This window comes from Pseudophryne corroboree, chromosome 1 (genome assembly GCF_028390025.1).
Source record: "Pseudophryne corroboree isolate aPseCor3 chromosome 1, aPseCor3.hap2, whole genome shotgun sequence".
Lineage (NCBI taxonomy): Eukaryota > Metazoa > Chordata > Amphibia > Anura > Myobatrachidae > Pseudophryne > Pseudophryne corroboree.
Genome location: NC_086444.1, coordinates 652,481,054 through 652,504,835, shown reverse-complemented (window position 1 = coordinate 652,504,835; position 23,782 = coordinate 652,481,054). Strand labels below are relative to the sequence as shown.

Here is a 23,782-nt window from a genome sequence, read left to right as displayed (position 1 = left end):
CTACATGAAAGCTGGATGCTACTGTAGGTAAAAGTGAGGAATATCTAAAATATAATTTGAATTCACCATCCCCTAAAATGTTTTACTAGAAAACTAACAACACAGCAAATAGGTGCTTTGGTGCTAATAAAATTGTCTCATACAAGGAGCTGCCGCATCAGAAGAAATAAAGATTGACAGATGCATTTTCTGCACCCATACTGAATTTTATCTACTGCTAATTATTGTTTTACGAGTTAAAAACAGCTTAGTGCATCTGTTGTTTAATTCCCACTTCCCCATTCTCAAATGTGAACATCAAAGAAAATAAAACACTCAATCTTAAACAGCCCCTGACAGCAGACCCAGACTCAAGTGCTCAATAGGCAAGGCCCTTGCCACCAGTTCTCGTATTTCCACAACAGTGAGCAAACACAAAAACACCACTAAGCGGCCTTGCCTCCTTTTCAGCTCCTCTTGGCCAGTTGTCTGCCTTGTACCAAAGAGAACTCTTGTACACAACCCTTCTGGGAACACAGCACTGGAGAAAGGATTAGCTGCACTAACATGCTAGTATTTGCAAAAAAATAAATAAAAAAAATGGAGGGAGGGAAGAGCGGAAAAAAAAACTACTACAGTATTTGATATATGAATAACCAAAACGTATGCGTTGACAAGAGACTCAGAACAAGCCTGTGTGCTCCCTGGGAGAAAATGTTGCTGTGATGAGTGACAGGGCTTTCAGAAAATATGTTCACAATCACAGACAGGGAAGGCCATGACCTAGATCGTTTAAGAGCTTGTCTTGTCAAATTATCAAAAGCTCCTTCCTTTTCTGAATAAAAAGGGTGACATAAGTGAGTGTCAGGAAGCTGTGGGCTGACAAGCCAAGCATACAATAACAGGACGTCACATACTTGGCAAAACACCGCCACTGCTGGCGGCAAATCTTAATGAGAGCGCGGCTGGCCCAGGAGACTCGAGTCCCTGCTGGCACAGCAACTCATCTCGCAGAGAAAATCCTTCAGCTCCCAGTCAGTTATGCTCTGACACGATGCCTACAATTACTAAACACAACTTTTTAACAGAATCCTCTGGTGCTTTGTCAAAGCTGCTTGCTGTTACAGGCTTCCATTACAAGACTCTGCCATAAAACAAAGGCTTTAATAACTTGCAATATTCAAAACACTTCACCATAAGGAAAGACAGAGCCGAAAATTAGCTTTTGGTGTCTTTATTTAAGTTTCAATATTGAGGTTAAAGGTCAAGAGGGAGAATTATCTGAAAGCCTAACCATGTAAGACTCTTCTCCTATACAATGTCACCTAAAAGTCAATATAAAAGAAAAATACATTTGCTTTATATCAATGTCATAGAAAGGTATATATATATGTTGCTTGACAAAATTAAATTTCACAGGCCTTAAAAAAAATACACAAATGAACCAAACATGACACCAATAAATAATAACACAGTTGTATTCACAACTAGGCATATAATTAGGTTTGGTCATCCACTACTCCATCTACTCCATCTAGACAGGAAAAAAAAATAATTTCCCATTTCAGTTTAAATCAGGTAGGAAGGTGATGTATGAAAATATTAGAATAACCAGATAAGTTAGATATTTTCTATAAAATGATATCAATAGTACAAACTGAAATATAAAAATAAAATAAAAGGTGTCATTTCATATGTCAATGATGGTACATTAGTAAGTATATCTTCGTTCATTGTGATTTAGCATGCTTATTTACACAGATCTCATCTGACATTCACAAGATATAACTTACTCAGCATAAGGGTTGGCAGGTACATTCATAATTGACAAACCAGTCAGGACTAATTATATTGATATTGATTATATTTCTGAACTTTAAAACTGGTGCTTCCTTCTCCACTAAGGAATGTTATAGTGCAAAGTCTTTTAAATCAATTCTGGTTTCAGATTTTTTAAGCAATATTTATATTAGAACTATGCTGCTTTCATGTTCAGCAAATGTGCATTTTCTTGTACACAACCTGAGCTTCTTACAGAGGGACTACATAATTTACAATGAAAATATTTTGATACAATCACACTATATACATAGAGTATAAAAAGAATATGCAAATAATGCAATAAAAACCAGTCTGATTCTTCAAATCACAGTGGTTGTCAGAAAAACAGAAAGGAGTTAAATATCCAAGTGCGCCACCATTTACCATAGGTGGCAAACATACAAACCAACATCATTTAAAATGTTTCTTTGGGTAGAAAGGTCAATGACAATACATAAGTTAACTCACATTTTTTAGATGTATTTTCTGCTAAGGAATATTTATGTACTATTTCTTTATGTACTGACTGAATATGGGGCCCGATTCAGACCTGATGGCTGCTGTGCGTTTTCGCACAGTGGCTGATTATCGAACTACTGCGCATGCACCACAATGCGCATGTGCGACAGACAGCAGCGACAGGATGGTGCGAAAATTTCGATCGCACGGGCGTCCGCATTGTGATTGACAGGAAGAAGCAATTTGTGGGTGGTAATTTGACGTTTTCTGGGAGTGTCAGGAAAAACGCAGGCGTTTCCAAGCATTTTCAGAACAATTGTGTGACGTCCAGCTCCGACCCCGATCATCTGATTTCTTTGCAAAGGAAGAGTAAGTATTGAGCTACGCACGCACTGCACAGACGGGGTAAATCACTCGATAGAGATTAAGATGCAAATGGATTTGCAGCTGTCCGCTGACTGAGGGGAATTTTTGCACAGCATACACATGCATTCGTACACATGCATTTGCACACTTGCACGGGGCAAATTTTCACTCCCCCTGGGCGGCGACTATCTGATCGCGGGACAGTGTAATTTACAGCACAGCGATCAGGTTTGAATCGGGCCCATGGGCTTGATCACACATGTAGGGCCGGATTTAGATTGTAAGCTTGCGAGCAGGGCCTTCCTACCTCTATGACTGTTTGTTATCACCCATTTTGTTATTGTTATTTCAAATTGTAAAGCACAACGGAATTTGCTGCGCTATATAAGAAACTGTTAATAAATAAATAAATAATGTAATTACATCCGAGATTGCCGGTGGTGTGAGATGCCGGACGATCTCTGATGTTTTTTTTTAAAGGGGCAATCACTTACAAAGCATGGTTTTGCCTGGTGATTGCCCTTTTAAAAAAACGTCCGAGATCGCCTATCATCTCGCACCTCTGGCTATCTCGGGCGTCATTACATCCGGCGCATAAACTTTATTGTGCTTTCAAATGTTAATAAATGTATCAAAAGCAGATTAAAAATAAGAATCATTAATATCATTTCGGAATTCCTTTCTAAAGTTTTAACACAGCTGTGTTTAATCAATGTGCCAACACGGCATAAATATTTTTTTTCACACTCCAATATGTGTTACAATCAATGTTGGTTCCTACCCTTTTGGTTGAGGGGTGCTACCTATGCAGTCTGGTCGGCACCACAGTTCAGACTATCAAAGCATGCACAATGAACCTGGCAGGTGCCAGGCCCAGCACATATGTAAAAAAAACAGACGGCAGCTCCAACAACCAAACTAGGGCTGCTAGACAGGTAGGGCAGTGGTTTTCCATTGGAAGCTCTCTCTGTTAATCACAGTCTAGACTAGCAGTCCCAGGGGGTGAAAACACCTGCCTCTGGGACTGCCTGTCCAGTGTATGATTAGCAAATAGCTGTTCCAATGCCAGGCAGTCACTGGGGGTAGCATATTTTACTGGGGTGGAGGCTTTTGTGGTAAAATCCGCTACTGGTAACAAGTACTGGTAAAGATACTCCCTGTAGTACTATCCATGCTTCCTGTGCTCCTTGTCTTTTGTCTCCAAGACCCATTCAGCAACTCTGATACTCTATGCTCGTCCTTACATTAGGTATAGGCTATTCAAGTGTCAGTTGTATTTCCCTCCTTACAACTTATTAACACTTTCTCTACAAGATACACTAAATTGCCCTTCCCTCGTCCTACCTAGTCTGCCGTTGGTTGAGATGTGCTGTTCCTAAAGAAGTCAATTTACATTGTATTTCGCTTTCAATATTACTCTGTCACTAATTACTTATTTTGCTAATTACTCTGTCACTATGTATATGCTCTGCATGGCCCCAAGGTAATTATGTGGTGTCATAAAAATAAAATTGAATATTGATGATGATAATAATAATCATCACCACCACCAGTAAAAAGGCTCACTAGAACACAATTATAGGGTGTGCTAGTTTTCAGGTGCTTTTACTCAGTTGCCCTGCATATGTGCAGGAAGAGCCTCTACGCGCATTATGTAAAATGTAACACAGAATATTAGCCTCAAAAATGTAAGATTATGAGAAATAATGTACATACAGAGGGAAGAGTGGTGTCATACTTACATCAGCATAGTGACCAGTCATAGAACAACGATGGCAATTCTTCTGCCAGTGAGGTCGGTCTGTACAATCTTTATAGCCATGACCAGGCAAGAAGCAGTTTGAACAGTAAGGGGCTGGGCAAGAGTACTGCAAGTGTCCACGCTTACCACAAAGGCAGCAAGCCGGCAATTTCTAAATATAAAACAACAGAAATAATAAGCGTTAATCACTAAAACAATAAGAAAAGGTATCAACATTTCCAAGCTACAGCCCTTAAATACTATATGCAAATACACCATGTGGGTAGAATTACAAAAAAATAAATTTCCTTTATGAAAAACCAGGTTGTGTTATCACTGGATACATTGCAGAAATGTAGCAAATGGCAGGACCACATAAAAATCTCTTTGCTTTCTCTTTAATTATTATTTTTCTACAGTGAGACCTCATGATGCGTCTTTGTTGTATTGTAACTGCTATTAGTATATATAGATTCACATCAAATTTTATTTTCTTGATTTAGAATAACAACTCACAACTCATGTGTCAAACCAATACCATTATTTTGGAGTAGCGTCAGACTTTTGTTACGTTAGCATTGTCCCTAGCACACATATTGTTTCCAAGCACACAAAGTTAATTTGTCTAGAGTTGTGCGAAGCGGCTCCACACCTGTAAGAAATGATTGTTGTCTATATTATACCCTGGCCTGCCCCACTTCAAAGCTACTGTAACAGTGGCTGTGATTCAGGTAGCAAAGTATATATTATACATTGAGTGGATGCTTTTATTTCTAAAACATCCACCCGTAGTCTTTTACTCTGCATTCCATGCACTGGAAAAATAGCCATCTATTTCTCATCATGACAAGTACTGTAACTATATTACTCGATGTTGTAGGGTTTTGGTTTTTTATAATGCTGGAAGAATTATGGTTGCAGCATTATGCAAAGCTGATCTGAGTATAGTTAAAGCACAAGATTGCTACCTTGATATGCACTGATGCCGCATTCTCTGCTCACATACAAGCAGTATAATACATGGGTGTGGAACGGCCCACGTCTGGACTAAAATCTAGGAGTGAGCTGTTTTGGAGCGCTACAGTCACAAGTCTATTACTTATTATTGTATGTGATATTTTTATTTTGAAAACTTAGTAAAGCTTCTTAGCTGTCCTTTTAGTTTAATATTCCACTAAAGCAAAAGCATTTGTAAAATGAATACAACCCACACTTGGATACACAGATCTCAAATTATACTACAGGTTGAGTATCCCTTATCCAAAATGCTCGGGACCGGAAGAATTTTGGATATCGGATTTTTCCGTATTTTGGAATAATTGCATACCATAATGAGATATCATGGTGATGGGACCCAAGTCTAAGCACAGAATGCATTTATGTTTCATATACACCTTATACACACAGCCTGAAGGTCATTTAATACAATATTTTTAGTAACTTTGTGTATTAAACAAAGTTTGTGTACATTGAGCCATCAGAAAACAAAGGTTTCACTATCTCACTCTCACTCAAAAAAATCCGTAATTCGGAATATTCCATATTTCGGAATATTTGGATATGGGATACTCAACCTGTATATTATTATACTTGAAAAGGTGACCACATTCTGCCGCATTTAAACATCAACAATTTTAGGTGATAAACTGGTACAAAAGGTATTCTCAGGACCTGCTTGGGCACAAGTGTAACATACAAAAAAAATGTGTACCACTGATATCAGATAAATCTTATTTTTTTTTTTTTTTGTGTTGAGTTACATTTAATGCCTAAAAATCGTGCATTTCACACACATTTGATGTGACAAAAAACAATTGTTACCACTAAAATGATATTCTTGGATGATCCAAACACCAATGTGTTTTAATCTTGTAGTTCACATTAAACCATAAAATAAAATTCACCTTAGGAACAGGACAATTTTTGGACAGATGGCCCTGCCGATTACAGTTCCTGCACACAACATTCTTGTCTCCTGTGTAGTACCGGTTGTTCACACGTCTGAATGGCGAATAATTAGCGATTTGAGCCTAATGCATTGGGGGAAAGATAAAAGTCAGACTATAACTATTGATTTGAGTGAGTTTCATAATCTAAGTAGATTAAAATGTAAAAATAACACTCTTCTCCAAGAGAACTCAAAGCGCATTACACGTCACTGCAATGGCTGTTCAATTTGGAGGCCATGATCATAAACGTTACTGTGGACGGAAATTACCCACTGTTTTTTTTCCTGCAGCCTTTTGGTTGCCAAATCCTTTTATGGTCACACAGACAAAAAGATGTCTAGATATATTTGTGACTTGTGTGTGGCCTTTGGTTACTCAAGGGGGCTGTCCATTATGTTGAAAGTAGAGAATTAGTAAGGCCACTACACCATACGAGTGACAAGTTTGTGGTACCCATGCAGCAAGTTAATGGATGGCTGACTTGTAGTACAGGTTAAACTGGAAGAAGACCCCATTACTGAGTTCCAGAACAGGCTAGGTGAATGACATATGCCGGTACTTTTATGTCAACAATATATCTGATGAATAGCAATGCTGATGAGAGCAACATTGATGAGGCCCATGGTCATAAATGGCATCAAATCATTTCTTGTAGCACACAGATAATCAGGATTTTCCTAATCCATTATGTGGAACTCTGTATATGCTACGCATAAAATATAGGTAGAAAAAAATAAGATTTTACTTACCGATAAATCTGTTTCTCGTAGTCCGTAGTGGATGCTGGGACTCCGTCAGGACCATGGGGAATAGCGGCTCCGCAGGAGACAGGGCACAAAATTTAAAAGTTTGACCACTAGGTGGTGTGTACTGGCTCCTCCCCCTATGACCCTCCTCCAAGCCTCAGTTAGGATACTGTGCCCGGACGAGCGTACACAATAAGGAAGGATTTTGAATCCCGGGTAAGACTCATACCAGCCACACCAATCACACCGTACAACTTGTGATCTGAACCCAGTTAACAGTATGACAAACGTAGGAGCCTCTGAACAGACGGCTCACAACAATAACAACCCGATTTTTTTGTAACAATAACTATGTACAAGTATTGCAGACAATCCGCACTTGGGATGGGCGCCCAGCATCCACTACGGACTACGAGAAACAGATTTATCGGTAAGTAAAATCTTATTTTCTCTGACGTCCTAGTGGATGCTGGGACTCCGTCAGGACCATGGGGATTATACCAAAGCTCCCAATCGGGCGGGAGAGTGCGGATGACTCTGCAGCACCGAATGAGAGAACTCCAGGTCCTCCTTAGCCAGGGTATCAAATTTGTAGAATTTTACAAACGTGTTCTCCCCTGACCACGTAGCTGCTCGGCAGAGTTGTAATGCCGAGACCCCTCGGGCAGCCGCCCAAGATGAGCCCACCTTCCTTGTGGAATGGGCCTTGACAGATTTAGGCTGTGGCAGGCCTGCCACAGAATGTGCAAGTTGAATTGTGCTACAAATCCAACGAGCAATCGTCTGCTTAGAAGCAGGAGCACCCAGCTTGTTGGGTGCATACAGTATAAACAGCGAGTCAGATTTTCTGACTCCAGCCGTCCTTGAAATATATATTTTCAATGCTCTGACAACGTCCAGCAACTTGGAATCCTCCAAATCGCTAGTAGCCGCAGGCACCACAATAGGCTGGTTCAGGTGAAACGCTGAAACCACCTTAGGCAGAAAGTGAGGACGCGTCCGCAGTTCTGCCCTGTCCGAATGGAAAATCAGATATGGGCTTTTATACGATAAAGCCGCCAATTCTGACACTCTCCTGGCTGAAGCCAGGGCCAGTAGCATGGTTACTTTCCATGTAAGATATTTCAAATCCACCGATTTGAGTGGCTCAAACCAATGGGATTTGAGAAAATCCAAAACTACATTAAGATCCCACGGTGCCACTGGGGGCACAACCGGGGGCTGTATATGTAGTACTCCTTTTACAAAAGTCTGGACTTCAGGAACTGAAGCCAATTCTTTCTGGAAGAAAATCGACAGGGCCGAAATTTGAACCTTAATGGACCCTAATTTGAGGCCCATAGACAATCCTGTTTGCAGGAAATGTAGGAATCGACCCAGTTGAAATTCCTCCGTCGGGGCCTTCCTGGCCTCACACCACGCAACATATTTTCTCCAAATGCGGTGATAATGTTGTGCAGTCACCTCCTTCCTGGCTTTTACCAGGGTAGGGATGACCTCTTCTAGATTGCTCTTAGCTCCAGTATATTTATGTGAAGAGACGTCTCCAGGCTTGACCACACGCCCTGGAAGTTTCTTCCCTGTGTGACCGCTCCCCAGCCTCTCAGGCTGGCATCCGTGGTCACTAGGACCCAGTTCTGTATGCCGAATCTGCGGCCCTCTAACAGATGAGCACTCTGCAACCACCATAGCAGAGACACTCTTGTCCTTGTGGACAATTTTATCCGCTGATGCATCTGCAGATGCGATCCGGACCATTTGTCCAGCAGATCCCACTGAAAAGTTCGTGCATGGAATCTGCCGAATGGAATCGCTTCGTAAGAAGCTACCATTTTTCCCAGGACTCTTGTGCATTGATGCACAGATACTTTTCCTGGTTTTAGGAGGTTCCTGACTAGATCGGATAACTCCCTGGCTTTCTCCTCCGGAAGAAATACCTTTTTCTGAACAGTGTCCAGAATCATCCCTAGGAACAACAGACGTGTCGTCGGGATCAGTTGGGATTTTGGAAAATTCAGAATCCACCCGTGTTGTTGGAGCACTACTTGGGTTAGTGCTACTCCGACCTCCAGCTGTTCTCTGGATCTTGCCCTTATCAGGAGATCGTCCAAGTAAGGGATAATTAAGACGCCTTCTCTTCGAAGAAGGATCATCATTTCGGCCATTACCTTGGTAAAGACCCGGAGTGCCGTGGACAATCCAAACGGCAGCGTCTGAAACTGATAATGACAGTTTTGGACCACGAACCTGAGGTACCCTTGGTGTGAAGGACAAATTGGAACATGAAGGTAAGCATCCTTGATGTCCAAGGACACCATAAAATCCCCTTCTTCCAGATTCGCTATCACTGCTCTGAGTGACTCCATCTTGAACTTGAATTTTTGTATGTACAGGTTCAGAGATTTTAGATTTAGAATCGGTCTTACCGAGCCGTCCGGCTTCGGTACCACAAATAGCGTGGAGTAATACCCCTGTCCCTGTTGTAGGAGGGGTACCTTGACTATCACCTGCTGAGAATACAGCTTGTGAATGGCCTCCAATACCGTCGCCCTGTCGGAGGGAGACGTTGGCAAAGCAGACTTTAGGAAACGGCGAGGAGGGGACTTCTCGAATTCCAACCTGTAACCCTGAGATACTACCTGCAGGATCCAGGGGTCCACCTGCGAGTGAGCCCACTGTGCGCTGAAATGTTTGAGGCGACCCCCCACCGCCCCTGAGTCTGCTTGTAAGGTCCCAGCGTCATGCTGACGCCTTTGTAGAAGCCGGGGAGGGCTTCTGCTCCTGGGAAGGAGCTGCTTGTTGCCGTCTCTTACCCTTTCCTTTGCTTCGGGGCAAATAGGAATGTCCTTTTGCTCGTTTGTTGTTATAGGAACGAAAGGACTGCGGCTGAAAAGCCTGCGGCTTTTTCTGCTGGGAGGTGACCTGGGGTAAAAAGGTGGATTTTCCGGCCGTTGCCGTGGCCACCAGATCCGATAGACCGACACCAAATAATTCCTCCCCCTTATACGGCAATACTTCCATATGTCGTTTGGAATCCGCATCACCTGACCACTGGCGCGTCCATAAACTTCTTCTGGCAGATATGGACATCGCACTTACTCTTGATGCCAGAGTGCAAATATCTCTCTGTGCATCTCGCATATAAAGAAATGCATCCTTTAACTGCTCCATAGTCAGTAAAATACTGTCCCTATCCAGGGTATCAATATTTTCAGACAGTGACTCCGACCAAGCCACGCCAGCACTGCACATCCAGGCTGAGGCGATTGCTGGTCTCAGTATAACACCCGTATGTGTGTATATACTTTTTAATGTATTCTCCAGCCTCCTATCAGCTGGATCCTTGAGGGCGGCCGTATCAGGAGACGGTAACGCCACTTGCTTTGATAAGCGTGTGAGCGCCTTATCCACCCTAGGAGGTGTTTCCCAGCGCGCCCTAACCTCTGGCGGGAAAGGGTATAATGCCAATAACTTTTTTGAAATTAGCAGTTTTCTATCTGGGGTAACCCACGCTTCATCACACACTTCATTCAGTTCCTCTGATTCAGGAAAAACTATCGGTAGTTTTTTCACACCCCACATAATACCCCTTTTTGTGGTACTTGCAGTATCAGAGATATGCAAAGCCTCCTTCATTGCCGTGATCATATAACGTGTGGCCCTACTGGAAAATACGTTTGTTTCTTCACCGTCGACACTGGATTCAGTGTCAGTGTCTGGGTCTGTGTCGACCGACTGAGGTAAAGGGCGTTTTACAGCCCCTGACGGTGTCTGAGACGCCTGGACAGGTACTAACTGGTTTGCCGGCTGTCTCATGTCGTCAACCGACTTTTGCAGCGTGCTGACACTATCCCGTAATTCCATAAACAAAGCCATCCATTCTGGTGTCGACTCCCTAGGGGGTGACATCACCATTACAGGCAATTGCTCCGCCTCCACGCCAACATCGTCCTCATACATGTCGACACACACGTACCGACACACAGCAGACACACAGGGAATGCTCTGATAGAAGACAGGACCCCACTAGCCCTTTGGGGAGACAGAGGGAGAGTTTGCCAGCACACACCCAAGCGCTATAAATATATATAGGGACAACCTTAATAAGTGTGTTCCCTTTATAGCAGCTCAAATATTATAAATATCGCCAATAAGTGCCCCCCCTCTCTGTTTTTACCCTGTTTCTGTAGTGCAGTGCAGGGGAGAGTCCTGGGAGCCTTCCTCGCAGCGGAGCTGGGCAGGAAAATGGCGCTGTGTGCTGAGGAGAATAGGCCCCGCCCCCTTTTCGGCGGGCTTCTTCTCCCGGTTTTTTTGGAACCTGGCAGGGGTTAAATACATCCATATAGCCCCAGGGGCTATATGTGATATATTTTAGCCAGAATAGGTATATTACATTGCTGCCCAGGGCGCCCCCCCCAGCGCCCTGCACCCTCAGTGACCGCTGGTGTGAAGTGTGCGGAGAGCAATGGCGCACAGCTGCAGTGCTGTGCGCTACCTCATGAAGACTGAGACGTCTTCTGCCGCCGGTTTCTGGACCTCTTCTCTATTCGGCATCTGCAAAGGGGTCGGCGGCGCGGCTCCGGTGACCCATCCAGGCTGTACCTGTGATCGTCCCTCTGGAGCTAGTGTCCAGTAGCCTAAGAAGCAAATCCATCCTGCACGCAGGTGAGTTCACTTCTTCTCCCCTAAGTCCCTCGTTGCAGTGAGCCTGTTGCCAGCAGGACTCACTGAAAATAAAAAACTAACAAACTTTTTCTAAGCAGCTCTTTAGGAGAGCCACCTAGATTGCACCCTGCTCGGACGGGCACAAAAACCTAACTGAGGCTTGGAGGAGGGTCATAGGGGGAGGAGCCAGTACACACCACCTAGTGGTCAAACTTTTAAATTTTGTGCCCTGTCTCCTGCGGAGCCGCTATTCCCCATGGTCCTGACGGAGTCCCAGCATCCACTAGGACGTCAGAGAAACAAACATTGGTGCTTTAGGCATCTGAGTATCACTTGCCTTAGTGTAAAATGATCAGTCATAATAATGGAATACATTTCTATAAGTACCTATTTTTTTGTCGTACCTTTTACAAAAACACACACAAACAACATTTATGTTCTTACCTCTGAATCTTTTTCACTAACGGACCACTGAATTCCACCATCACCTATGAAAAAAACAAACCATATATTAGTTATATTTGTACAGACCAAAATAACATATTGCTATACTATAGAGAACAAGGTACAAAATACTTTTTTCATTTGAATAAGATATGGTAATTTACATGCAAAATGTATTCGCTTTTATTTATAAAAAATGGGAACAAGTTGTAAAAATGCACACTGGATGCAACTTCACATAAATACACCATTACAGTGTACAATTACAAAATTATGTAGAGAATACAAATGCATACACATAGTTTACCATCTAGAGGGGATATGGGTGGGCACAATAGAGGGAATATGGCAAAGTCTTGTGAGTTAGGAGTAGTATTACACTAGAGTGACGACATGAATTTTAAAGCTAGGAGGCTGGATGAAAGTAGAATATAGTGTGGGAGAACATTCCAGAGGAAGGAAGCAGCCTAGAACAAATCCTAAAGGAGAGAATAGGAAGTGATAATCAGGGATGAGTTGAGGCAGAGCAAATAGGGCGGGAAGGAGCAGAGGCGTCGGAACGGGGGGGGGGGGGCGACACATGAGAGGTGCCGGCTGATGTACAAGAGAAGCGATGTGCGGTCAGTTGAAAGACCGCACATCAAAACCTCCGTGTCAACATTCCCCCACCCCCGACAGAGCAGTGCCGCGATTCCTGGCTATTTAGGGGCGTTGCCTAATGCAGAGGAGTGCACGACTCCATAGGAGACCAGTGTGGCTTTGCAATGCACTGTGAAATCCGGCAGTGTCTCTCCTGCTCACTCCACTCTCACTCTCTAACAGACCCTATCATCTTGCTCCTCTCTCTTCCTGACACTCTTTATCTCTCCCTGACATTCTCCCTCTCGCTCTCTCCCTGACACTGTCTCCATCTCTCTCTCCCTGACACGTCTCTCTCTCTTTGCCTTTTTCTATCCTTGACACTCTCCTTCTCTATCCCGATCGTAGTGCCGCCTCCATTTTGTCCCCGTAGATCTGCCTCCTCCTCCCAGTGGCTCTGCCCCCAAGGGCACCAAACTGAGACTCTAACTTGCACCCCCAAACTATAAATGTTCTGACCCTGGGAAGCAGTATGTGAGGAAATAAGACTGTAGCTATATAGAGAAGATTGGTTGATGGCCATGTAGGTGAGAGAAGTCGGAGTATAAAAAGAGACTCAGAATCAGGTTTGGGAGAGGAACTGTATGTGAGAAGAAAGGAAAAGAGAAAAAATGTCACCCAGACATCAGGCTTGGGAAACAGAGGAGAGGGAGAGTTTATTCACACAGTGAAAGAGGGAAGGAAAGATGACTTCAGTATTAAAAATATTGAGTTTCAGGTAACATTGTGACATCCAGGAGGAATTGCCAACAGACTGGAGGAAACATGGTAGAGAACAGAAGGGAAGAATTCAAAGGAGGAGATGTAAACTGGGAAAAGTTGCACAGAAGTAGTAATAGAGGCACAAAAAACACATAATGGCGAGTCTCCGTGATGCACAGGACAGCTACACAAATTCTAAAGACATACTTCTTCAAAATACCAAGATTTTAGTGGGTCTTAAGTTATAGGGTAAGGCACAGGTTCTCAAACTTGGTCCTCAGGACCCCACACGGTTCATGTTTTGCAGGTACCCTGTACATTTTTAAAATGTGACAGTTGGTGATACACAGTGACATGGAAAACGTGAACCGTGTGGGGTCCTGAGGACAGAGTTTGAGAACCACTGGGGTAAGGCATTGCTACTAAGCAATTAAGTTTTCATACAACAACAATTTCTTAACAGACCAGTCTAAAGGGAAAAAAATAAATAAAAGCGTGTGATGGAAGAGACTTTATGTTCACTTTCTGGAGAATCACCCATAAGCTCACAGAAGGAAGAGGTGTAGAAGAAGAAGAGGAGAAGGTGGCCAAGGACAGTACCCTGAGGGGGCTCAAGAATTGGAAGTGAAGGGAAGAGGGGTGTAGAGACAGAGAAGGGGAGGTTGGAGTAGCAGTATATGAACCAAATGAGATTGGTCATGGATCCAAATAGAGTGCAAGGCTTGGTTAATGATGTTGACCATTGTTGTGAAGTCAAGAAATATAAGAATAGAGAAAAAGGCTTTGGATTTTGCTCTGGCCTTGGTGAGGGCAGTTTTGATGGAATGAAGACACTGAAAGATAGATTGAAGAGGGTCTCTGAGCAAGTGAGTGTAGAAAGATTATGTGAGGGAAGAGGACAAGGATATGTTGAATATGGGTAATGCAGGAGCAGGCAGCATGAGAGTGGGTACAGAGGACGAGGGAGGTTAACAGGTGGAGATAGGAAAGGAGGGCCAGTACTTTAACCTTGAGATACACAATAAGAACCAAGTCAGTAGAACTGGAGAGGAGAAAGTATACGCTTGGGGGTGTAGGGTGGGGTTGGGAGGAGTTTTTACAGAAGAGGTTTGAGGGGATGAGGTATAAAAATTGATTAAAAGGTTTGATCTAAGAACCCCATGTGGCAGCCTTTTTATGGCAAAGAAAGCTGCTACTTTTTCAATCGGACATTACATAATGTGTTATGAAACTCCATCTATTTTAATTAAAACGTGTAGTTGTGTATAAAAGGTATTGCAAATGGTGTTTGTTCATATCATTAATAAAGACAATATCTGTGCATGACTTTGGCTATACACAGAATGTGAAAGACATTTGGAAATGCGTTTCAAATACAAATAAATGTAACTTTTCATATTAGCAAACTACGTTGCTTTACATCACTTCACCAATTCAATTCTCTCAACTGTTGAGGCTTTGGATAAATACTGTTTGTTTAAAATAATTAAACATAAAATGAAAATAAAATCAGAATAAGATTATTATTTAGCTATTAATGAAGGTAGCAGTTGATTTACCGACAGACACAATATCAACGGTCATAGTCCAGACAGCCATTGACAGACATGTTCAAAATGCTGTCATAGTCAGAATACAGACATTTAAAATGTCGAAATGCGTTTTTAAGGAATTTTTGCTCAAAAAACAGACTTGTTCATACTTTACCATCCCAGTGGACCTGGAGGGGAAATTAATATAATAGTGTGCCGAGTGCAGCGAGCCATGTGAGGGGACACGGTACACTTAGGCGGTGTCCATGTCGACCTATGTCAACATTGCCACAAAAAAACAAGAAAAACTCATGTTGGTATTTTGACATGTCGGCATGTCAAATGTCGGTATTCTGACTTTGTCGGCATTTTGGCATGTCAAATGTTGGTATTTTGACTGTAGGTCAATGGCTGTCGGGATTATGACTGCCGGTATTGTGTCCGGCGGTAAATACTGAAGCCATTAATGAAGGCAGTGCACTAGAATACTTTTTGCAGAACTCTTTCATACATCCATGAAGCGGGTGTAACAAAAACAAACTATACTATAACATACATCTTCATATCACACCAAATATCCATAAACTTTGCTACTTAGCCATGGCAAAGCACTAATCCCAAGTACTCAGTTCAGTATATGCAAACGAAGATTCTAAATGGTGGAAGGCATAGCACAATGGAGGAAAAATTGTACAGCACAGGAATTACGTCATATGGTGTAAAAGGATAGTTGTATGAGGACACATCTGTATGTAGGTGTTTTTAGTTCCGTCTATAGTTGTAGGCAATATTAATGAGGGGCTGTATGCGATCTAACTTTTTAATGTAAACGTTTAACTGAAATAAGTTTCTTGAACTTGAGTGTGTATAAAAGTACATAAGGAAATTATGTCCATTAGAAAAATAAAAAAACTGATAATACTGTACATATGTAATAAAAAAAAACAATGCAATGATATTAAACATCAGAGTTTCCAAAACTAAAATGAATAGAACTAAGAAGGTCAACAAACAAACACAAGGGCTAAATTAATTTTTGCGTGCAAATCCCCAGTGAATTGAAGCAATATACTTATACACTATTCAGACAAAAGTGACCGGTAATGGAACCCAATTTCCGGCCCAAAGTCACTCCCGACTGTAGGAAGTGAAGGAAACGGCCCAGCTGGAATTCCTCCGTAGGGGCATTCCTGGCCTCACACCAAGCAACATATTTTCGCCATATACGGTGATAATGTTTAGCCATCACGTCCTTCCTAGCCTTAATCAGCGTAGGAATAACCTCATCCGGAATGCCTTTTTCTGCTAGGATCCGGCGTTCTTGCAGATCCGGATACCAAGTCCTTCTTGGCCAATCCGGAACAATGAGTATTGTTCTCACTCCTCTTTTTCTTATGATTCTCAGCACCTTTGGTATGAGAGGAAGAGGAGGAAATACATAAACCGACTGGAACACCCACGGTGTCACTAGTGCGTCTACAGCTATCACCTGAGGGTCTCTTGACCTGGCGCAATATCTCTGTAGCTTTTTGTTGAGGCGGTATGCCATCATGTCCACCTGTGGCAGTTCCCACCGCCTTGCAATCTGCGTGAAGACTTCTTGATGAAGTCCCCACTCTCCCGGGTGGAGGTCGTGCCTGCTGAGGAAGTCTGCTTCCCAGTTGTCCACTCCCGGAATGAACACTGCTGACAGTGCTCTTACGTGATTCTCCGCCCAGCGAAGAATTCTGGTGGCTTCCGCCATCGCCACCCTGCTCCTTGTGCCGCCTTGGCGGTTTACATGAGCCACTGCGGTGATGTTGTCTGACTGAATCAGCACCAATTGGTCGCGAAGCAGGGTCTCCGCTTGACTTAGGGCGTTGTATATGGCCCTTAGTTCCAGGATATTGATGTGAAGGCAAGTCTCCTGACTTGACCACAGACCTTGGAAATTTCTTCCCTGTGTGACTGCCCCCCACCCTCAGAGGCTTGCATCCGTGGTCACCAGGACCCAGTCCTGAATGCCGAATCTGCGGCAGTCTAGAAGGTGAGCACTTTGCAGCCACCACAGGAGAGACACCCTGGCCCTGGGGGATAGGGTGATCAGCCAATGCATCTGTAGATGTGATCCGGACCACTTGTCCAACAGATCCCATTGAAAGGTCCTCGCATGGAACCTGCCGAAGGGAATGGCCTCGTATGATGACACCATCTTTCCCAGGACTCGCGTGCAGTGATGCACCGACACCTGTTTTGGTTTTAATAGGTCTCTGACCAGTGTCATGAGCTCCTGAGCCTTCTCCATCGGGAGATAGACCCTCTTCTGGTCTGTGTCCAGAATCATGCCCAGGAAGGGCAGACGAGTCGTAGGAATCAACTGAGACTTTGGAATCTTTAGAATCCAGCCGTGCTGTTGTAACACTTCCCGAGAGCGTGCTACGCTGATCAGCAACTGCTCTCTGGACCTCGCCTTTATGAGGAGATCGTCCAAGTATGGGATAATTGTGACCCCTTGCTTTCGCAGGAGCACCATCATTTCCGCCATTACCTTGGTAAATATTCTCGGTGCCATGGAGAGACCAAACGGCAACGTCTGGAATTGGTAATGACAATTCTGTACCACAAATCTGAGGTACGCCTGATGAGGTGGATAAATGGGGACATGAAGGTATGCATCCTTTATGTCCAGAGACACCATAAAATCCCCCCCTTCCAGGCTTGCGATGACCGCTCTGAGCGATTCCATCTTGAACTTGAACCTTTTCAGGTATATGTTCAGGGATTTTAAATTTAATATGGGTCTGACCGAACCGTCCGGTTTCGGTACAACAAACATGGTCGAATAGTAACCCTTTCCTTGTTGAAGGAGGGGAACCTTGACCACCACCTGCTGAAGATACAATTTGTGAATTGCAGCTAACACTATTTCCCTCTCTAAGGGGGAAGCTGGCAGGGCCGATTTGAGGTATCGGTGAGGGGGCATCTCTTTGAATTCCAGCTTGTATCCCTGAGACACAATCTCTATCGCCCAGGGATCCACCTGGGAGTGAACCCACTTGTGGCTGAAATTTCGGAAACGCGCCCCCACCGGGCCTAGCTCCGCCTGTGGAGCCCAGCGTCATGCGGTGGATTTAGTGGAAGCCGGGGAGGACTTCTGTTCCTGGGAACTAGCTGTGCTGTGCAGCTTCTTTCCTCTGCCCCTGCCTCTGGCAAGAAAGGACGCACCTCGGACTTTCTTGCCTTTCTGTGATCGAAAGGACTGCATTTGGTAATACGGTGCTTTCTTAGGTTGTGAGGGAACATATGGCAAAAAATTTTACTTTCCAGCAGTAGCTGTGGAGACCAGGTCCAAGAGACCTTCCCCAAACAACTCCTCACCCTTGTAAGGTAAAACCTCCATGTGCCTTTTTGAGTCGGCATCGCCTGTCCATTGCCGAGTCCACAGGACCCTTCTGGCAGAAATCGACATTGCATTTATTCTAGAGCCCAGAAGGCTAATGTCTCTTTGAGCATCTCTCATATATAGGACAGCATCTTCTATATGCCCCAGGGTCATTAATATAGTATCCTTGTCCAAGGTATCAAGTTCCTCAGATAAGGTATCCGTCCATGCTGCTACAGCACTACACACCCATGCCGACGCAATTGCCGGCCTTAGTAAGGTACCTGAATGTATATAAATGGACTTCAGGGTACCCTCTTGCTTTCTATCCGCAGCATCTTTTAGTGTGGCCGTATCCTGTGACGGCAGGCCTACCCTTTTGGATAAGCGTATGGAGAGCTTTGTCCACCCTAGGGGAGGATTCCCAGCGTAACCTGTCCGTTGGCGGGAAAGGATACGCCATAAGCATCCGTTTGGAAATCTGCAGTTTTTTATCTGGAGATTCCCAAGCCTTTTCACATAACTCATTTAGCTCATGTGAAGGGGGAAAGGTCACCACCTGCCTTTTTTCCCCATACATATGAACCCTCTTGTCAGGGACTGGGGTTTCCTCTGTGATGTGCAACACATCCTTTATTGCTATAATCATATAACGGATGGCTTTAGCCAATTTAGGCTGTAACTTTGCATCATCGCCATCGACACTGGAGTCAGAATCCGTGTCGATATCTGTGTCAACAATTTGGGATAGTGGGTGCTTCTGAGACCCTGACGGCCTCTGCGACATAGGATCAGGCATGGGCTGAGACCCCGACTGTCCTAAGGTTTCAGCTTTATCCAACCTTTTATGCAAGGAATTAACATTATCATTTAAAACCTTCCACATATCCATCCAATCAGGTGTCGGCGCCGTCGGCGGTGACCCCACATTCATTTGCTCCCGCTCTGCTTCCACATAGCCTTCCTCGTCAAACATGTCGACACAAGCGTACCGACACACCACACACACACAGGGGATGCTCTTTTTGAAGACAGTTCCCCCACAAGGCCTTTTGGAGAGACAGAGAGTATGCCAGCACACACCCCAGCGCTATATGTCCCAGGAATCACACAGTAACTTAAGTGTTAACCCAGTAGCTGCTGTATATAATGTTTTTTTGCGCCTAATTTATGTGCCCCCCCCTCTCTTTTTACCCTCTTCTACCGTGTTTCTGCAGGGGAGAGCCTGGGGAGCTTCCTCTCAGCGGAGCTGTGGAGAGAAAATGGCGCTGGTGAGTGCTGAGGAAGAAGCCCCGCCCCCTCAGCGGCGGGCTTCTGTCCCGCGTTTCTGTGTAAAATTATGGCGGGGGCTCATGCATATATATACAGTGCCCAACTGTATATATGCCCAACTTTTGCCAAGAGGTCTCTAATTGCTGCCCAGGGCGCCCTCCCCCTGCGCCCTGCACCCTACAGTGACCGGAGTATGTGGGTTTAATGTGGGAGCAATGGCGCACAGCTGCAGTGCTGTGCGCTACCTCAGTGAAGACTGGAGTCTTCTGCCGCCGATTTCGAAGTCTTCTTGCTTCATTCACCGGCTTCTGTCTTCCGGCTCTGCGAGGGGGACGGAGGCGCGGCTCCGGGATCGGACGACAAAGGGTGAGATCCTGTGTACGATCCCTCTGGAGCTAATGGTGTCCAGTAGCCTAAGAAGCAGGACCTATCTTCAGTGAGTAGGGCTGCTTCTCTCCCCTCAGTCCCACGCTGCAGAGAGTCTGTTGCCAGCAGATCTCTCTGAAAATAAAAAAACCTAACAAAATACTTTCTTATAGCAAGCTCAGGAGAGCTCACTAAGTAGCACCCAGCTCGTCCGGGCACAGATTCAAACTGGAGGAGGGACATAGAGGGAGGAGCCAGAGCACACCAGTATCCAAATTCTTTCTTAAAGTGCCCTGTCTCCTGCGGAGCCCGTCTATTCCCCATGGTCCTTACGGAGTCCCCAGCATCCACTAGGACTTTAGAGAAAATGGATTTATGTTCCTTATGTGTGAATTATTGTCCTCTTTACCTTAGAGCTCAGACATCGGCGGCTCAGCATATGTAAAGAGAATTAATTCTCATGTGTAGTACCGTCAATTTAATAACATGAATTATACAAATCACACATGAATATACAATAAAACAAAATCCCACTATGATTCCATTTCGGTGCCCCCAGAGGATTTGTACAATTACCAGATGCTGTGGAGAACTGGTGAATAAACAGTTCTCAAACAGACGTTGTTAAACACCCAAAGAGAGTCCACCCGGGTAGGCAACACTTCAGATGGAGTATATTGGTACCGTTCAGCGCTCTCAGGACAGCTCCGGAATCAAGGGGTCCGCAACACCATATACAAACGCGTTTCAACCCCTGTAATCAGGGTCTTTCTAAAGGCAGTGTGTTGCTGCGTGCATCTTTCCTCCTTTTTAAACCGCACCTATCCAATCAGAAGATGGCTCATTTCCACTTGTCCTATTACCGGAAGTGCGTAATTCCTCGCTACACCCGGCGGCTCGTCTACTCCCGAAAGTGCGTCATCATTGTCCACTTCTTACCGGAAGTTCGTCATCCCTAAAATATAAACATCCTGAGGTGTACCAAAGTCTCGTGTCCGATCCGGGGAGTATCTCCGGATCGGACACGAGACTTTGGGACACCTCAGGATGTTAAAAGGGAGGAAAGATGCACACAGCAACACACTGCCTTGAGAAAGACCCTGATTACAGGGGCTGAAACGCGTTGGTATATGGTGTTGCAGACCCCTTGATTCCGGAGCTGTCCTGAGAGCGCTGAATGGTACCAATATACTCCATCCGAAGTGTTGCCTACCAGGGTGGACTCTCTTTGGGTGTTTAACAACGTCTGTTTGAGAACTGTTTATTCACCAGTTCTCCACAGCATCTGGTAATTGTTCAAATCCTCTGGGGGCACCAGAATGGAATCATAGTGGGATTTTGTTTTATTGTATATTCATGTGTGATTTGTATAATTCATATTATTAAATTGACGGTACTACACATGAGAATTTATTCTCTTTACATATGCTGAGCCGATGATGTCTGAGCTCTAAGGTGAAGAGGACAATAATTCACACATAAGGAATGTAAATCCATTTTTAACTTTTTCACTATAAAGTGACGGTTGCACGATTTTGAGGTGGCGCCTTGTTAAGTGGGTTCATAACTATAATTTTCTAGATATTCTTCGAGTGTACTGGAGGGACACTCAATATTTGGATCTGCTAGATAAGGCTGCCTGTTGGTTTGTTTGCGCATGAGAATTATCACCTGAAGTATCCTACATACACCACATTCAGATGTGGTTGGAGGTGCTATTGCTGTTGCTTACAAAGAAGCAGCAGAGATAACACTAATATAGTAATGCAGGCGGCTTCCTGCTGCATTACTGATCCAAAGTGCATCCAAGGATGCTGTATTAGATCTTCTCTGGCACCAATGGGTGGTTTTCTGCATCCATGGGGATGCGCAAACCACCCATTGCAGAGGTCAAGAAATCTTTGTGCAATGATGGAGATCCATGGCCTCTTTCCTCCCCTTAAACGGTGGTAGCATGCCTCAGTTTTCACAAATAGGGGCCAACACTGCCCCCTCCCCACCATCAAACAGTATCTGACTGTCAATCACTGACAGTCTGATACCGTCCCTGTGTCACAGGATCATTCGCACACATGCAGAACGGCTCCAGAACATGCGCAAAGGACCGGACATCGTTACTTTGCGTATCTGGGTGCATCTCCAACCACATCTGAATTTGGGCCATAGTCACTTGTTAATAACATGATCAGAAAATTAGAGTTGAAAATAACTGTCACAACATCGAAATACTAGTTCCCAAACAAAGAAGGTCATTTCTTTGCCCAGGATGCAGGTGTTTGACTACACAGCAAATGGGACAAATGTCATTAAAACCAGGCAAGAAATGATAATCTTATTTTCCAGCACATTACTGGACCTACATCAGCTTTAGAGTAGGAACTGTGGTGAGACGGCGGTACGGTGTTGTGTTAACAGACAACCATAAAACCTTTATGATACCAGAAGTGCTTTGGGTCACTATTATTTTAAAATGTTTATTTGAATATTTAAGCCAGTAGAAAAAAAAGCTATGGAAAAGGTTTCTACTATAAAATACAATAAAGGGGAGTCATTATAATCCTGGCAGCAATATGGAACAGAAAACAGAGATAATATTGCAACTCCTTTTAATTAATAATTTACATTAATGTCCCCATGGAATTTAACAAAATGAAAATAATAATACTAAATTATAAAATCCAATATCATTAACTGACCTGCAGCTTGAAGAGAAAAGCTGAACTAATAAAGGTTAAAAGGAAAATCTTGCTCACGCTAAGACAGTTATGCCCTCCTAATGCCTTGTGCTTGCCAAAAATCTGTTTGCCATGCTTACATTATTATGCATCAAGAGATACAGTCACAACACTGTGTAAATTGGGGGCAGTGACCTCTTGTAATCACTACAGAAAAGTACAAGGTAAAACAATGGGGGCTGCAGAGTTACACAGCTCCACTCAATTAAAACACCTTTGTTTCGGAATTGGATTGGTCGGTGCATGAGATTGTAGCTGCGGCTTTTGGTTTTCATACAAAAGGACTGCTACCAGAAATTAGAAGATGGAATTGAACCCTTTGGAATTAATGAAAACAAAAGTCTCTGTGCACATACTCCATTGTGAGGTGCTGCACACTTCTGAAACAAATGGTGCCTTTGTTACATCCTTTACATTTAGAAGCTGTCAGACAAGCCTTATAAAATGTGCCATGTACCTGAGCGGAGGCCTCTATATGATTTGTACAGTATGGATGGGTATTTGTGCAGGTACCTAAATCTTTATTACTAGTACTATACATCATTGTTTAGAAATCTGTGCTATGCAGCAAAAGCTTGCCTTTATTTATGTTCTCATTATATGCAGAGTACTAATTATTTATATAGTGCCACCATTTTACTCAGCACTGTACACTGAATGTGTGTCATTCATAGTAATCCCTGACCATCTGGAGCCTAAAGTCTACATTCTCTAAAATACAAGCACACATACACAAACATGTTAATATTGTCGAGATGCAGTTAACCCATCAGTGTGTTTTTAGGAGTGTTGGAAGAAACCCAAGAACAAACAAACTCCACACAGATTATCAGGAAATGAACGCATGACCTCAGTGCTGCAAGGCACAGTGCTTGTTTACTAACATCCAGACCTATACAACACGGTCTTGTACTAAGAATGTTTTGCAGAGTAACTCACTCTGAGGAATATTCCAACTTTATTGCTTAACCTTAACATCGGAAAATATAGTATGCTAAATTTCTT

The 23,782-nt window shown here is 43.7% G+C and overlaps 1 protein-coding gene across 3 annotated transcripts in view; it reads right to left on the bottom strand.

The window, feature by feature from the left end:
* The window catches only part of ZCCHC7 (zinc finger CCHC-type containing 7), a 385,047-nt gene that overhangs the window by 186,591 nt on the left and 174,674 nt on the right, over window positions 1-23,782 (bottom strand). For all 3 annotated transcript variants that reach the window (XM_063914647.1, XM_063914646.1, XM_063914648.1), the window contains exons 3-5: window positions 12,171-12,214; window positions 6,271-6,396; window positions 4,368-4,538 (exon numbers count right to left, since the gene is read on the bottom strand). In XM_063914647.1, the coding sequence (XP_063770717.1) occupies window positions 4,368-4,538; window positions 6,271-6,396; window positions 12,171-12,214 (341 nt within the window). The remainder of the gene's footprint in view (window positions 1-4,367; window positions 4,539-6,270; window positions 6,397-12,170; window positions 12,215-23,782) is intronic.